Genomic DNA, 18,524 nt, shown 5'->3' on the forward strand with positions numbered 1-18,524 from the left:
GGATAAACATGCAAGCAAACATCTGACTAGGGCTGACCTGGCAATGCAGCAAGTGGTATCATGGGAGAGTGTGTAGAATAGATGGAGGCAGGGTCTTATGTCTGAATATTGGTGCAGCAGGAGTCATTAGAGTATTGGATCATTGGTTCTAGATGGAAATTATTTCGGTTCTGCTTCCAGAACAAATAAATATATAAATAAAATGGGCAACCATCTGAGTATTTTTTTCTTTCAGAAGCAATTCTTACATGTATAGTTGGTTGTGTTGTCAGGATTTGATTCCTGAAAGCAAAGGACTGGTATGAAGCAGATTGTATATTTGTGTATGTGTGTGGGGATAGATCTGAATGAGCTGAGGCAGCTATAGCCATGTTAGTCAATGTACTAGAGGAATGGTTGAGTAGGTGGGTGGACAGACAGACAGACGGTCCTTTGTAAATGATCCTTTAACTACTGATTCTGTTTTGTTTTTTGTTTTTGAAATGTGAATTATCTGAAGCCATCCATATGGTTGTGAATACAACTGTCCAAAAAAGATAACCATGTGAACTTTAGGGTTTTTTAGTAGAAAAAGTGGTGATGATACCAAATTTCTCAATTAACTGCCTTGTTGGTCAGAACTCATATGTTGAGAATGCTCACTTTTGCAGCAGGTCTAAATCAATTTATTATATTATATAATAATAATACTTTATACATTTATTATACATTATACATGTATAATGTATTACACATGCACAGTTTGTATCTAAACCGCACCAGTTCTGTGCATGCACATGAGCAATTCAGTGTGTCCACGTTTCCTTCCCTTGTCAATAGTGCTACTGACGCAGCTCTGACTTTGCAAGGAAGATGACTCTGCAGGTCCATCTTCTCTCCAGTGGTTGGTAAGCAAGCATCATACCACACAGGTGGATCACACAAAGACAACTAATCAGGAAGGGGGTATATAATGTGGTGATCCATGGTGTCATGCCATTACAGGAGTGTAAATTACAGCTTACGAGATGTACTTTTATATTGTGTATATGCAAAACTTTCAATATCTGGAACAGGATTTCAGATCAAAGGAGAATTCTCATCCAGGCTCAAATAGATGAATTTGTTACTTTCTGAGGAAATGAACTCACTTGGGATAAGTTCACTCTTTGCTAATAAAACCCTTCTGTTTCTTTAGTGGGCATACATTTCTTTCTTTCTTTTAGGTCACACATTGAATATATATTGAGTGTTTGAAACCCAGCTAGCACCAAACCATTTCTCTTTAGTTATCAAAGTGCTTTACTTCTCTTTTTCCTTTTGTGACAAATTACTTTGCAAGAGAAAAGCTGCAAGAACTGTAACGATTAACAATTAGTCTCTAATAGCCTATATTTCAAAAGAATCCAGGGAACTATTAAAAGAATAATTAAGCCCCCTCTTTTTCGTGGGGCAAGATGTTTAACATATGCAAGTTCTTATTATCCATTCTTGTTAGAAAATATACTGGGTGGCCTAGGATACAGCTGTAGTTTTGTGAGCTATCCTGGAATCTGGTTTCCTAGTTGTGCAAGCCAAGATTGCAGGCCAAATTCATTCTTTTATTACTTTTGTAGTGGCAAAGAATCTGGTGTCTGTTTTATGTGGGGCTAGGGTGTATTTATGTGACATGGATTTTCCTGGCATTTACAACATTTCAGCATTTCACGTAGCATCTCTGCTACCCAAATGACTTGCCATGCGAAAATAAGAGCACGTCACTTTGTGAAGGTTGTTTTCAGTCTTAGAATCTAAATAATATGCTTCTTCAATCATTTCTCCAGGAGCTAACTAAATACTGAAAGTGGGTGAAGCCACCCTCCTGTCCTACCCTCATGTCTGTGCATTGACCAGGGTCAGTGCACAGACATGAGCATCTGAAAAGGGATGCTAATATGTGGAGTTGCTGTATGTTTAAGGGTCATATGGAGACCCCACAATGGTAGGGTCTCTATATGCTTAAGACCATGCAATCAGGACTCCCAAATACAGTTGTACATATGTTGGTGCCCTTTTTTAAAGGTCTCACTTGACACATGGGTGCTGTGGTGGGGCTAGTCGTACAGTCTAATACCAGGAATGAGGCAAGTGAGGCACAGTTTTCCTCTTTTCAGCACCTGTTTCGTGCCTATGTAGAGGAATGACCGTACAGGCTGGTGTTCTTGCTACAACCCAGGTCAATTTCTGTCCCTCAGCTCAGCTCCTACCACTGATTGCCATTTATTAATAGGTAGAAATGACAGCAAGTTTTACATACCTCATGAAAACGCATCTATTGAGATAGGCTTTACCTCACCGATCAGGTGCTTTCTTATAACCTCAGTGCGATGGTATTTTAATGCTTTACTTATTATTTTATCTGGGCTGTTACATAGTCATGTGGTTTTTTTTAATGTGAACCTCTTGTGGGGGGGCACTTGCCATGAGAGATGGCAGAATAATTGTACTCCTCCATTCCCTACCACCTGTAGTTGACATTTAAATGTGAGTCAAGCCAGCATAAAAAAACAATATTTGGATAAACTAACAGAATGAAGAGAAAAAGAGGCTGGAGCATAACTGAGGTTTGAACACTTTTTTGGAAGTAGAAGAACAAAGTGAGTTATTCTCTTTGGAGGAGGAATGTAGAAGTGATACGGTATTAGATATGGCATCTGCCCAGAGAAGTTCGGCTGTTAGGCAGTATAGAAACTGAATAAATAAGATGAAGCAGGGAGAAGGAGAAAAGCCAAACTGCCTAGTAAGTGTAATGTAGATACGAAAAAGCTCTTAAAACAATTAAGGAAATATTTGCAAATAGATTTGAAAGCAGCTCTAGCACCAATACAAGATACAGTAGTCCCCTGAAATTTGCGGGGGTTATGGTCCTAAAGCACCCGCAAATTGTGAAAAACTGTGAATTTGGTGTCGGCGATGGGCGCCAGCTGCCAAGGCGGTGCGGGTAGGAGGCACGGGCTGGGCTGGGCCAGGGGGTGTGCATGCGTGTGTGCGTGGCGAGGCAGGGGCGGGTGCATGCAGAGATCATTTTCTCTAAGCGAGTCCAAACTTGGAGGAAATGATCTCCTTGCGAGTAAGCCACCGCATGATGAGGCGCTGGCTTACTCGCTAGGAGATCAGCTTGGACTTGCTCAGAGAAAAATTCCGTGAAAGACTGAGGTCGCGAATGCTGAACCGCAAGTTCACGGGGGTGTACTGTACATTGCTTGGAATGAACGCAAGTATTAAAGAAATAGAAAAATAAACAACAAATTAAGCTTTTGACTTGGCTGTACATCAAGAGGCTAGATGATGATATGCAGAAAAAATAAACAGAGAGATAAGTTGGAGGAGCAAGAAAATCGTGATCACTGTCTCAGCATTTGCCTGAGAGGCTTTAAGAAAGGAGGTAAAGAGAATTTAAAAGAGACAATGATAGAATGAATTTAAGACCTTTGTCTCGATCAAAAAAAAATTACAGTAGAAGATTTATTCATTCATTCATTCATTCATTCACATCTTTATAGGTCACCTATAACTGCCAAAAGGCCTTCCTAGGCATCTTACAATATTTGATTTGGAGAGGATTCACAGAGTGGATCCTAAACAAACAAATGAAGGTCAACAGAGAGATACTGTTGTAAGGTTTGCCCGTTACTACAGTGAAACTAGTAATCGTATCATTCACTGAATAACATACAAGATTTGGAGTATGAAGGACATAAGATGGACATCTTTCAGGATTTGGCGACTGAGATTATTTATTTATTTAAAACTTTTATATGCCGTCCTTTATGTATATCATCTCAGGATGGCTTACAACATTAAAAACAGAATTCAATAAAACAATATCACAATATAATAAAACAATATATAACCAATAAAAATAAATCAAATGTGATGGTAAAACCATTAAAATACTAGTTTTTAAAATAATGCTTAAATAAAAAGGTTTTGACCTGGCGCCAAAAACAATATAGGCTCAGTGCCAGGTGAACCTTTCCAGGGAGCACATTCCACAATCTGGAATATTAGAATATTAGAAGATGCAGACAATGAAAGTTCTATACAGATGCTGTGAAGAAGCATGGAATTAAGTACACAGGGGGGTTCCCCTTTAAACTGAATATTTGGCTAGAGTGGAAAACAATGATTATAACTGCTATGGAGGAACTGCAGGATTTTTTCAGGGATTTGAAGACTGGTGTGTCTGAGTCTAATTTGGTGAAGACACAAGATAAAGAGCAGCCTCAAGAGAAGAGACAGCAACAACAAGGGCCTGGGGTGGGTTGTGGGGAAACTGAAGAGAGAAAAAAATATTGAAGGCCAAAGAGACTGACTTCATAATGTTTTTTTCAAGGGCATCATACTGCCGTATCCTTAATAGAAGGGAGATAAGTAATTAGACCTCATAGGAGTGTTTCTAATGGGAAGAAATAACTTGATAAATAAATTGCTGACTATTTCAATAGTTAACATTTATTCAATATTTGAATAACTGTTTCAATAGTTAAACATGTTTAGAGAGGGGTAGGAAGGTTGAAGGAAGGGGAAGGAGGAGTTCAACCTCAGGAGCATTTGCAGTTGGCCTCATACAGTGGTTTGCAATGGGACAGTTTCCTGCCGAGAGCTGGCGACATGTTCCCAGGTGTCAGGCAAGGAGAGTGGGGGGAATAAGGGAGGATGGAGAGGAAGGAGGGAGTGGAAAAGTTTGCAGATGATCTTTTTTTTCTTTTCACAGTGCAATCACTTATTAAATCTCAATAGTATAGATAATATTATCTGTATAAAGTAAATGTTTTTTGTAAGCCATCCAGAGACTTTTAGTATTGGGACAACATATAAAAACTTTAAATAAATGAATGAATGCATGCATGCATGCATGCATGCTAGCCTGGGAAAACTAAAAGTCTGAACTGTAAGCCTGGTGGATGATATCTTAGAGAGTTTACAAATAAATTCCTTTAATAGAAATATTCTGGGGTCTCCAGCTAAAGGATATGGAATAATGTAGATAATAAATAAACTGGGTGCTGATGTCCTGCTATTACAGTAGATGCATCATGGAAAATAGGTACAATGTATTATAAATTTTCCATCCTTAGGAGAACAATATACTGCTTGTGGAACATTCAGATGGGGGTACTCAATTTAATTAAGAGGTATAGATTTGAAGTTGTGGATCACTTAGATGACCCAGATGGGAGGTATATAATAATTTGCAGCACGGAGGTAATCTTAGGAGGTGATACTGATGGTGTTTTGCATTTATTTATTTATTTATTTAGAAAATTTCTATGCTGCCCCATTCGCCGAAGCCTCGGGGTGGCTCACAAATATATAAATTAAAATATTATACAGTAAAAATATAAAAACAGATATGGGCATATGTGTTTATTTTGTTCAAAAAATCTAATCTTTTTGTCATGAAGTAACAGAATGGTTGAATAAGCTGACACAACAAACAGTAACCCCTAATGAAACTCTATTATCTTTTTCACTGATGACGGGAGACTGAAGGACTGAATTCTGAAGAGCTGTAGGCAATATTTTTGGGAGCTGCAAGACTTGCGATTGTAAGGTTTTTGAAAGATGTTCGAGGATTCTCATTTAGGAAATATCTCAATAGAATATGGTCAGTGGGATTGGTGAAAAATCTAACCACCTGCCTTTGTTTGGTAGGGGGAAAAAAAGTTTATATTAGAATTTGTTAACCATTCTCGATCTAGTTCTGAAGGTTTGATGGAGTGAATGGACCTCAAGCTGATCACCTTGATTTCTGGACTAGTAGGTTTTAATAGCATAGAAATAGTCCATAGTCCATTCATTTAATAATTGATTATATTAATTGCTTTATTGTCCCTATTAATAATGTGAGTGTATAGTATAAAAAGAAAAAGAAATAAGAAGAAAAAACTGCTTGGTGATTTGAATACGTTAAGCAATATAGAAGTATTTTAATTAAGCAATAATGCCATATAACTGTCTGTCACCCAAAAAGCAAACAGCCTCTCCACCCACACTTATATATAAGAAGTAGATGAACATAATTTGCATAATCTATAACATCCAGCATTAGAACTTCCTCATGTTATTCAATTGTGTTCATTCTGCAACAGATGTTTCTATGTACCTTTCTGTTAGTTCTGTGAGATAAGCAGTGTAAGAAAACAGAAGAAGCCTTTTTTTTTTTGTTATAAATTGCAAACTACTGTCCTTAGGTGTAGCACTGAAGTTTTTTTGGAGGGGGGTTAATTGTATATTTCTGACTTTTTAGCACCCCCTCTCCATTGAACTTATTTGTACCTTTGGCAGAGCTCTCTAAAGGTTATAAATGGAGCAAACAAGTCAGATGAATTATTCCTCAATGCATTATTCTTTTCTGCAAAATGTTGTTGCTAGATGAGAAGTATAATATAACTAATGGTAGTAGGACAATCAAGGGGAGATGTTACATTGTTGGTTAATGAAAAGCAGAATTTAGAGGATATTACAACAAGCTGTATTATTAATATGTCAATATGAAGTGATGTATGTAAAGAAGCTAAGTAATGTAGTCAGCCTTCCTCAGATTTGTTTTCTTTTCCACTGTCCAATTTTGACTTTGTTAATCTCTATGGACTTAATTTCAGCAGTAACATGGTTTAAAACAGCTGTGTGTTAGCAACAATAAGGAGCAGAAACAAATATTTTACAGCTAGACAAATGTCATGCTGTTTTGCTTTCAGATTATAATAGTCGTCTTCAAGCAAATTCTGAAGATAACAAAGTACGAATGCTTGAGGAATGCTAACACCTATTTTAACTTGTCTGTGATATCTAATAAAATTGTGATTGTATTTTTTTTTACAAATGGTTACTTTCTGATGAATAGTTAATGGCTAATTGGAAGGAGAATGAGCTTATCTCCACAATGTGAAATGGGGAAGGCAGGAAGCATCCATGGAAAATTTCAGTAAGACAACAGACTATGTTGCTTGATTTCTCGACCTGCTTTGCATGATCAAAATAAGCCACTTTGTCTCTTTCAGTCTCCTACACAATTTGCATAATCACTCCCTGGGCGTGACTTGTCATATCATCTGAATCCAGGTGGCATGGCTTATTGTAGAGAAAAGCAACCCTCTGATAAGTCAACAGCTCATGGGTTCTTGGAGGGCTGTTGACTCTCCCAAGAAGTCATGCTACCTGCACTCAGACAAAAAGATGAATTGTACCCAGGCAATGATTATCGAAACTATGCCTGCACACTCCATGGTAGTTTGTTTAACTCAAGCGTACCAGGTTGCTGTCTCTTTTCTTTCGACAATATATTCCTATAGAACAAGCAGTATAATTTATTTTGCCAGTTCATTCATTCATTATAGAAATGATAAAACTTTACCAGTGTGGTTACAATATAGGAATAGCATTTTGAATTCCAACTGTGAAAACACAATCTTTTTTTCTTAATTCATTTATAGTTTTCATAACAGAAAGTTGCATTCTTTTTCTCTGGTTGTAGTCATATATGGTTTCCTCTAAGCTTGTTCACTTTCGCTATCTTGATATTTAAAAATGAGTCTACCACTAAGATTTGCCAAAAGTATTAAAAGAGCGAAAGAGATGTGACCAACAGTGTTTTCAATGCAGGAGATAAAACAAGAGAAATGTAGCTTGCATTGGAAGTGAGTGACTCAAAAGAAAAATAGCTGAAACCAGCAGGCATGTAAAGAAATAGTTGCATGGTCTGTTATTCCCTATGTACTCCATAAAAGCATTAGTCACAATGGTTAAAGGTGTGGTTGCACTGTGGCAGTAGCTTGAAAGTCTATGAGTTATGGAAGCAAAACAGAGAACGAAGCTTTTTTTTCATATTTCAGATCCTAAGCAATAGTAGAAAATGGAAATTCTTATTCATACTCTCTTAGTAGGCACATTAAAGGAATTATATGCCTTTGCAAACCACACATTCTAATGTTTTAGTCAGGCAACTAGTGCATGCTCCCTTCCTATTGGACAAGTGTTGGCAAACTGTGGGACTCCAAGTGTTTTAACTTACGTCCCAGTACATATAATCAAATTTACCTATAGTGGCTTAAATAAGCCACTGTGGTTTGCTGACATCTGTGGCACCCATTGAATAACCCAACCACTGCTTATAGTTTCTCGTACTGTCTGAAACTGGCAAGGGTGGGTTGACAAACTACTGATAAGCCTGTGGTATGTGAATATTTTGATAACCACACTAATGACACATGCTCACCAGACACAATGGCTTATTTAAGCCACTGTGGGCTAATTTGATTGTATGAACTGGTTCTCTTATACCCATGATATCTGACCGTTGGCTCTGCTGTCTACAGCTGACAGAATTGGAGGAGCTATCCGTGAGGAGACATTCTTAGAAAATTAGCTCTAGGTAAGAGGAGACATTGAGATGTCAAAGTAAATGGTTGTCATCTTGTAAATGAGTATGAGAGAACTGCAGCATCATATTCAGGTTTTCTTGCAGTGTTGGCACTTTGAGATAAATAAGTGGGTTTTGAGTTGCAGTTTGAGCACTCGGTCTCTAAAAGGTTCGCCATCACTGGTGTAAAGGGACAAATGCTGCCTTTTTATTTTGTTACTGGAATCTTCTGCTATTGAACGGAAAATTGTAAAGGGACGATTCTTGTGTGTAGTGAGGAAGGGTGTATGGAAAGCTCGTCAGTGAAGAATGGTTCATATTTGCCCAGTTATTTGTAACTCAGAGTGGATCTGAACACAGGTTTCCCTAATCTATTGGTTTGTCCATCATCGTATATCACCATTTGGTGATCATGACCCAATGGCTGTGCCACTTCTGACTCCTATCTAGCTATGTTGAGTTGCAAGATCTGAAGGGGTATCCCACTTGAGTTCACTTAAATGCAAATGTAACACCCATTCACCCAATGTGGGACTGTGGGATTTGATGCAGGAAAGTTGGGGGCTAAGGAGATGGGGCTAGGAAGCATGGGAATGTGGGGGTGGATGGTATGAGTGGTATATGCATGATATTCCACAGGATGCCCCCTGCCTCCTTCACCCAACCCATATTAATGCAGTACATTTCCTATTCCAGAAGTATATGCAGTGGCACATCTAGATTTTCATTCTATTTTTGCTCAAGCACTTATATTTAAATGTAACATGTTAAATAATAATGGTTGATCTTTTATAAATATGTTGTGAAAATTATTTATTTATTTTTAGATACCTTTCTGAAAGTAAAAAACAACAGCAACAATGACAGCAGGCAAACATAAACATTTGGAACAAAAAGATTATTATATTTCTTTGTTTCTTTTGATACCTGCCGCACTAACAAAGGCAAACTGTTTTCTAAAGCATCAGTAAATTTAAAATAAAATTGACATCTCAATTTATAGAAATATTTGGAATAGCATGAATGTGGTAGTATGTATGTGTTACCAATTGCAGCACCCCAAAACACCCCAAGAGTAATTGTCCAGAGGAAGGCCCCAAAAGTAGTTGGCCAGAGGAAGGCCCCAAAAGTAGTTGGCCAGAGGAAGGCCACATAGTAAAAACACCACAGTTATACTGTCCCAGAAGGGAGGGGGGATAAGAACAAAATGAACATGCTAGCCTGACCTCGAATACGGTAATCAAAGGGACAGTAGAAACTGGCTCTAGTCGCCATGAAAGTTGCAAATGTGCAGGGAGTAAGAACATGGCAAGCCTGCGTGAATCTCAAGCAGATAAGAAATAGACATGGGAAATGTCTGGTCCTTGACAGAAGAAAGGACTCTTTCTCCAGCATGGGAGGGGGTGCATACATTGACATATCGATGTATTAGATGAGTATTAGGTGACCTAATTGGTTACCTAGGGTATAAAACACATGTACTGGGATGCAACTTTTGGGACACTGCTTTGGACTGAATGTCCCCTTTTGTTTCCCTTTATTTTATAGTGTACTAGAATAAAGCTGATTTTGGCTCTAAGTCTCATCTCAGGCTATGTTTGGCTCTGGTCTGGGGTCCACCTGGGTTTGCCCCAGCTGTTGACTGGCTCAGTCCGGTAACATATGAATACTGCGATAATCAAAATATTCCACTATATCATACTATAAATACTATAGTTTCTCATCTATCTCTAAGGTATGCAATGGAATTAACAAATTTAAGCACTTGCAATTTAAGTATGTCCACTCAATGTAGATAACATTGAATCTGTGAAATTAATCTACAGCGTCTGCATTAATGGTTCTGAGAATTGCATGGTTTATTTCTTGATGAAATGGAAAAGAATAGACCAGAACATTGCTTATTTGTTGTAGTTAGATAATTTGTCATTATTATTTCCATGAGCAGAAAACTGTGTTTAGATTTTAATCCTTTTGTAAGTATGGGGTTGTGTGTAGAACCGTTTGGTTGCTAGGACAACCCTGGAATGCTCATTCAAAAGCCAGCAGCTTGGAGTGGGTGGAAAACCAGTAGAACTTGTCAGTTGCAATTGGCTGATTGGGAACAAAATGCAATGATCCTAGTGATGGTAGTGGAGATCTACTCTAATATGATTTTAAGGATAAGTTGCCATTGAAATGATTAATGTTTTGTTTATAGGGGACTGAATTTCTAATAATTTAAGGCATAACTTGAAATGAATCTGCGGTAAGGCAATTTAGTACTTTGACTTTACGCAGTTGGTATTGTTAACAGTGCAATCCATATGTCTGCTCAGGAATAAGTCCCATTCAGTTAGTTGGAGTGACTCCCAGGTAAAATAATTGCTTATGTTGATCACTGTGCCTAAACATAGTTGGAAATATAGAAACATAGAAACATAGAAAACAGAGTGAGTCAGAAGGGGGCTCTCGGGCCTTCTAGTGTGACCTCTGGCACCAGCCGGCTCCGCTCACGACATGCCCACCATGTGGCCGTCCAGCCTATCCTTGAACATCCGCACTGATGGGGCCTCAACGACCTCTCGTGGAAGCCCGTTCCACACCCTCGGGGTCCTGACTGTCAGGAGTGCTTCCTGGCATCCAAATGGAACCTTGGCTCCCTGAGCTTCGCTCCGTTGGAGTGTGTTCTGCCTTCCTCTGCAGGGGAGAACAGGTCTAGTTGTTCTAGGTCTAATAGTTGGCTAGTTAGGACTTGCTCATTAGAATTAATTAATTAATTAAAATTTAATTAGAATGTTAAAATATTGGAGAGGATGTGTGGCATCTACTATTTGTCTGAAAAGACATCTTTCATAAAATAATGGTTTTTAAGAGATAACTGTTTTACTTCGTTTCAGCAAAACCAAACAAGAGCTTGGAACACTTTGATGGCTAGCTCATTCTTTTCTGGAATAAGCTTCTATGGATACTGTTTCATCAGAGTAATGACATGTTAATTTTGCATTTATATATCCTTGGAATTTCTTTGGGAAATCATGACCACTTTAAGGTCACATATCAGAATGTCCCTGGAGGTTGAAATGTTCTCCTACTGTCCGGCTGTTTGTCTATCTCATTTCTATGCCGCCCCATAACCTGAAAGTTCTCTGGGCAGCTTGTGTGTGTGTGTGCATGATGCCAATATCAGATTTCGCTTAGCACAGATTAGTTAATCCTTACAGGAATCTACAAAACATAGTTTTTTTTAGAGAGAAACTTCAGGAAGAATTTTAAGGAGTGAACAATGAAAGAGCAGCATATGAGAAGATATGAAAGTTTGGAAGGAAGCAGGCCAATAGATGATCCTTCAGAAAACTCATGTTTCCCCCAGTTCATAGACTAAGGCTGCAATCTTAAATACACTTGCTGTGGAGTAAACTTGAAATTACATCGAACACAGTGGTACACAACTCTGAATAATCTTGCATAAGATGGTACTGAACATTTAGCTAAGTATATTTAAGAAACTGAATGACAAAAATCTTAGCAGATTAAATTTGGGAGCAGGCTAAAGTTTTAACCAAAATCAGTTTCTCAATTTTAAAACTGTTACTTTTTCCCTCACAATTTATATAAACTCATAAAAACAGATTTTAGGACCATCATTATGTTCTTGAATATATTTAGTTGTATTTTTAGTTGTATTTTTATAATTGCCTTTAAAGTGCTTTGGAGTTCTTCATTCTAAAAGATTCAGAATGTAGAAAAATACACTGATGCATTCTCTTGAGAATGCTTTGAGGCTTTTTGTTGAGGAGAATACCCTCTAAAACCAATTCGTTTTTCAACTTTTTAAATTAGGCAAAAATTAACAGGGATGCTAGCATGCTGCAAAATGAAGGATTGTCCTCCAGTTCCCTCTTTAATTGGATTTAATAGAAAGGTTTGTTATTTTGGAGCTCAGCAATCATTTCTACATTGTACTTACGTTTTTCGGCAAGTTACCTTTTGTTTAGTCACACCAGTTTGCCCTCTGGGTTATGGGTGTTTTGTGCCATGCTCACCATGGCAGCTACTTTATGAATAGGCAAGCCCCCCCCGCTACCCATGGCAGCCATTTTGTGAGCATCCATGAATTTTAACAATTCCAAATTTTACTTGTGGTTCCAAAAGCTTGAGGATTATAACAATAACCTGCACTAGTCTAACCTTAAGAATATTAGAACATAAGAAAAGCCATGCTGGATCAGTCCCAAAGTCCATCCAGTCTAATCTTCCATATGCATGGTGGCAAACCAGCTGCTCCAGTATCCCTCAAGCAGGATAGGTGCAAGTTTTCCTCCTGCCCAAGCTCCTCAGCAACTAGTGTTTATAGGAAATAGATTTCAGTTCATCTGCCAGCCAGCATCATACCAATATGCCACCTCTCTGCCTCTACTTCTTTCCCTTATCTGTGGTCTGTTCCTACAGAAAATTAAGAACAGAAAGAAATAATTAAGTTCCCATTTGCTTCTAGGCAAAGTTAAAATGTAGCTGTCTCAAGCTTTTGTGACAGTTTTGTGATTCCTGTGTTTGTGACTGGGAAAAAAAGAAAGGAATTAATTCCAAAATTAATGAAAAGACATTTTAGCTGCAAATCTGTACCCACATACCTTGAAATATACCCCACTAAATTTAGTGGGATTTACCTGTGAGTAGACATGTAGAGCATTGTGCTGTTAGACTGGGGGAATAGGGAGAATAATCTACCTTTTGAGGTAGAATAATGTGACTCAGTGCATCAGCATTAGCACAGGACTTGCCTGTTCTCAGCCAGCTAATTGCCAGCCATTTTTAGGAGCTTAGTCTCCCACTTCTCTTCATCATGTGTTCGTAAGTAGGTAGCTTTCCCCAGCCATCATTATATATAACTTGTATCTTTAGCAGACTAGCTTTGTAATTTGCTTCTCTCCTGCTTGTCTTGAGCAAATACCTATTGTGCCATGCAACATTTAACCTAAGTGGCAAACTTCGTAGGTCTGTGGTAGCTAAGCATGTGGCACATTTTCTTTTTCTCTCTTCTAATCTGAAAGAGCTGCTAGCATATTTAGCTTACTGCTGCCAGTGATTAGCTCTGCTTTCCTTCCTTTTTTCCCCTCCAGGTTTTAAAAATAGTAGCCTTACTTTGTAGCAAATAAAAATTGCCCTCAATAAGTATGGTTTAATAAATATTTGTAGCCATTTTACAGCATGGTCTGATGATTCATACACACTGTACTGCCTAGCCTAGACACAAACTGTCCTGCCACCTGAAGTGGGAAAGCACATATTCTATCCCCCATCCCTACCATCTCATCATATTCCCCCCTTACTGCTATAACCTTGCATCTCCCACCTCCATATTGCTGTGTCACATCTTCCACCCTCTTGTACAAATAATTTCTGTCCCTTGGGGATGTGGTTGGCTCTCTAAAGAGCCATACTGCTGCTTCCTCACCCAACCAGTTCTCCAGAAAGCCTTCCTGCTCTCTGGTTTACAATGATGATAATACGGTCCTAAGGTGTCTACCATCACTGGAGTCATCTCAGTGGAAGGAGGAGCTGGAACCATTGGAGTCAGTTGGCCCCTCAGCAGTCTCTGACACTAGTCAAGGCAGTCCAGGATCCTCAGGAATGATGTCTTCAAATCTGTCTCCTAAAGAAGCAGAAAGCTTAACTCCTAAAGTGGGGCAGGGCAGAGGCTACTTAATCCCTTGCAAGTGATGAAAACAGTGTCTGATCTTCACTTCGAGTCTCTGTATCCTGTTTATTTCCTGATAGTTTTGTGTGTGTGGACCTCCATGCTACTGAGCCCTGGACTTCTTGCTGACTCTTTTTGTACTGTACTCCTTGATCTTCTGTGGTTTTGAGCTTGGCTGTACCTCTCAGCTCACTCTGTGTCCTTTGAAAATCTGCTCGGCCATATCCCTATATTTGCTTAGCAAAGATCTAGGCCTCAGTTTACAGCAGGACAGCCTATGTTCTCAGTGCATATCAGCGGGTAGGTGGCTGAGATCTGCTGCCATCCTTTGTTTTGCTCAGTGAAGCAGAAGGTAAGATAATGGCTCCAAAGAAGCCATTTTCCTGGTGCAGTATTTGTTGCAGTGGGAGAGTAGGACTGGTGGGGCATGACCAAGATGCTCAAGAGAGCCCCACCAGCCTTGCTCTCCTACTGCAGCAGTTGTTCTTCCTCTTCTGTTGCAGCCTCACAGGAGGCTATGACCACTTTGTGGAGTCTGCTTTGAATTGCTTCACATAGCATCTGTAATGAGGCCCACATAACCCTAGCCCACATAGCAGTACAAGTTCAGTGTATTGTCACAAGATAAATCTTAATTATACTTCTGCAGTTTTTAATGGTGCATGCATGTATGTATCCTGGTTGCAAAGCCATGTATTCTACTGCTGAGCCATGACCCTTTTTATGACAATGTGGAGAAAAATGCACAAACTTCTTGACTATAAATGACTTGGCAAGGAGTACCAGCAGCTCTGTAAATTGGTGGTGGTGACATGTAACTGCATTAGATGGGGCTTAGTAATAAAATTCAAGTTCAGTGTAACAGACATATTTTCACTTGCCCCTTTCAGTCATGAACAGTAGTGGGAGGACAACCTAGTTAATGTAGCCTCAATACAAATTTACTAACCTTTCTCTCTTTTAGATAACTCTCATTTAGAATTGTCTCTGCTTTTCTTTGAAAAGCAGGAGAAAAGGTACATGGTTGGGCATTAAAATTCCACAAAAATGTGCAGATTTTCAAGTTCTCCCTCTCTTTTCCAGAGGTGGCATGCCTGCATACACCAGTTGCTGAGGAGCTTGGGCAGGTGGAAGTCTTGTACCCATCTTGCTTGTAGGATCCTGTGTGCAATTGGTTTGTCACTGTGTCCATGGCTTTTCTTATGTTCTTTTTATGCCAGGCTCTGAAGAATTCCAAAGCTTGCACATTTTTGTGGAATGCACATTTGGCCTAATAAAGGTATTGCCTGACTATGGAATTTTTAATTTTCTCCTGCTCTGCTTTATGTTGATGGACCATCACATTCAACACTCTTTGATATGTTAACCATTTACTTGTTTCAAGAACTTTTGGTTAGAATTCTTTTTGTGCATGTACCTTCCATACATAAATAATTTGTATATTACAGCCTCCTGGAAATCTAAATAACTAAAGTGTTAAAGGTACTTTGAAGAGGTGGAATGATTTTATGCAAGGGTCCTCAGACTTTTTCAGTAGGGAGCCAGTTGAAAGGTGGCAATGACCGGAGCGGGCCGGTGAGGCAGGGGTGCGCGGGTGCGTGGGCCGGTGATGCGGCATTGGGCGCATGCGGTGACAGCTTGCCCACTTGGAGATCTTCCACCGAGTGCAAAACCGTCTCTGAGTGAGCAAGCCATTGCCTCCCCGCCCACTCTGCAAGACAGCAAGCACATGCGCAGGCGGCAGTGCGGGGCAGATAAATGGGCATGGCGGGCTGGATCCGTCCCGTGGACCATAGTTTGAGGACCCATGATTTTACGACTTCCAGAGCCAAATAATAAATCTAAACCTTTCAGCTCAGTGTAACTACCTTCGTTTAACTCCTGACTGTAGTTTCCTTAGAGCTGAAAGAGAGCAGAGGGGTTGAGAGGAAACAATGGGTTTAAGAAGAAAACAGCAAACCCCACACGATCAGTCCAAATCTGATGAAAGGTTGGTAAATATCCCCATGCCCAGCAGGTTATTGTAATATTAAGCTATTATTGCAATGATACTTTGTCTTACAGACGGACATAGTAGTACAAGTGATATCTTGGAGTGTCAGGACTGGTAATCTAGGTGGTTCTTGATTTGAAGCATCTGCTTAATCTTTCAATGAACCCAAATTAATACCCAAATAAAAGAAATACTAAACTAATTAAAGGTTCTCATTTAGTCTTCTTGTTATTACACACTATAGGCTGCTGTTGATCTTGAATTGCAAGAACAGGAAAAAGAACAAGGGAGTTTCTCAAAAAGAAAGATAGTTTCCAACTGGCATCGTTATGAAGACATTGAGAAAGAAACACAAAATGATAGTAGTGAATCTCAGCGTGGGACAGACTTTAGTGTTCTCCTTAGCTCAGCAGGTAAGAAAGAGAAATCACAAGCAATGGTATTTGTTACATATTTCTCTCAGAATGATGGCAATTGGAATGTCTCACTCTTGTTGCTGATAATGGAAGATTCCTTGGAATGTTAACATTTATAAGATACTAATTAAAAGCTCATTAAGTTTCTTAGGAAGGAATCTTATATCTGTGAGTATTATGACTTTCAGCAGCTTTTGAGTATTTCTGAGAGCAGTCGGGGTTGATCCTGGGACATTTTTTTTTCTTTCAAATATGAGCTGTACCACTGAACTGCAGCACCTCCCCAGTGCAGTACTATGTAAAATTATCTCCAGGTTTGCTAATACAAAATTTGTTTAGTCCTCTCTCTTTCTGTTTCCCTTCTAACCAAGGACATGTGTATTTTGTCTAAGGACAAAGATGGATTTTGATTAACACCTGTAACCCTTAGAAGTATCCCGAGTGCAACTTGAACTTGTCTCAGAATCTGATGGAGCCTGATTTGAGTGTCTGTAGCCCCCTCCCACTTTCCATTAAAGACTGTACCTGAATACAGACTGCATGGCTTGAACTTCTAGTGCTGGCCTTAAAAGGGGAGTACAGTGGTACTTGGCTCATGAACGCCTCCGTTCACGACCAAATTGGGTTGCAAACAGAAATTTCAGAAAATTTTTCCTCAGGTCACGAACTCCACATAGGGTGACGATTGTGATTCCAGCCGCCTTCCCTGCATGAACGTGACTGCAATTGCGTTCAGGGGAGAAATGCCTGTGATCGTACTTGGGGTGGGGGGATGGCCATGGTTGTGCTTGCGGGGTGGGGGAGATGGCCATGATCACAGTTGTGCTCATGCAGGGAAGACAGGTGCAATCACGATCGTGCTGGAGGGGGAGAGATGGCCACGTCTCCCCCCGAGCACTCCTGCAATCGCGCCCATCTTCCCAGTGATTAAAAAAAATTTACAGAATGGATTAAACTTATTTACATTGAACCTTATGGGGAAATTTGACTTGTCTCATGACTGATTTAGGTCACAACCAGAGTCCTAGAACAGATTAAGTTCGTGAGCCAAGGTACCACTGTAGTTGCCCTGGGCTGTGGTTAGTTTACCTAAGAATGTGAATGAAGATAGCAAGAGGAAAAAGGATGTGAAAATGAGACCTATATATTCAGAAGTTCTTTGGGAATATCTGGAAAGGGAATCAGAACAATAATTGCAAAAATAGCTAGTGGTATAGATACGTTGCAATGAAACAATTTCTTATATCTTGTGAATGATTTTGTTTGACATGAACTTCATATGTAATCTCATGCATAGCAGTCTAATCAGTCTTGGTTTGTATTATTATATTAGCATACAGATCATATCGGAAGAAGCAGGTTATTAAAGGACCTGAAAAATTTATTTTAGTATGAAATGCCTTTACTTACCACCCTAAACTATAACTGCAATATATGCTACAAAAATAGAGTCTTGCAGGAATAAGAAACTTGTCCCATGCTTACGTCTTGTAGCCATGACACTTGCAACCTCATACCCGTCATAAACTTAAGTGTTAATAGTATGTTCTCACCACCTTTATCTAATATTTATGTTACTGTATTGAGCCAGTGTAAATATAATGCTTCTGATCCTTGAATCATGATTCGGGGATCAAAAGGCCACAAAAACAGGGTCCTCTTACATCTGTATTCATTTCGTTAATCTAAAAGAAATATTTTCAGATTTGTACTTGGACTTTGCTGGAATACTTAAAGATAGTTGAGTGATGTGTACAAGTGTCTGGTATTTGCTGCTTTGAAATCTTTTATGCATAGAAAATATAGAGTTAGAAATGTAAAAAATAGTACTGTGTGGGTAGGAGTGGACACGATTGACATAGAAAATATTTTTAGATTATGTTTTATATATACTTGTCTAAGCTGTTTTGTACTAATTCTTGGTTCTCTTAAACATCATATAAGTGGGAGTTCATTCGTGCAACAGGACCTGCCTTTTTTATTCTTCTACTGCAGCTGCAAAGCTCCCAAATCTGCTCCAAAAGTTTCTCTGACCCTCCAGAGCAGATTTGA

At 39.1% G+C, this 18,524-nt stretch overlaps 1 protein-coding gene across 1 annotated transcript in view; it reads left to right on the forward strand.

The window, feature by feature from the left end:
• Positions 1-18,524, forward strand: part of AVEN (apoptosis and caspase activation inhibitor) — a 137,973-nt gene that overhangs the window by 15,204 nt on the left and 104,245 nt on the right. The window contains exon 2 of the mRNA XM_044436196.1: positions 16,301-16,469. Within this exon, the coding sequence (XP_044292131.1) occupies positions 16,301-16,469 (169 nt within the window). The remainder of the gene's footprint in view (positions 1-16,300; positions 16,470-18,524) is intronic.

The sequence above is a fragment of the Varanus komodoensis genome, unplaced genomic scaffold (assembly GCF_004798865.1).
Source record: "Varanus komodoensis strain SLA01 unplaced genomic scaffold, ASM479886v1 scaffold3, whole genome shotgun sequence".
NCBI classification, from domain to species: Eukaryota; Metazoa; Chordata; class Lepidosauria; order Squamata; family Varanidae; genus Varanus; species Varanus komodoensis.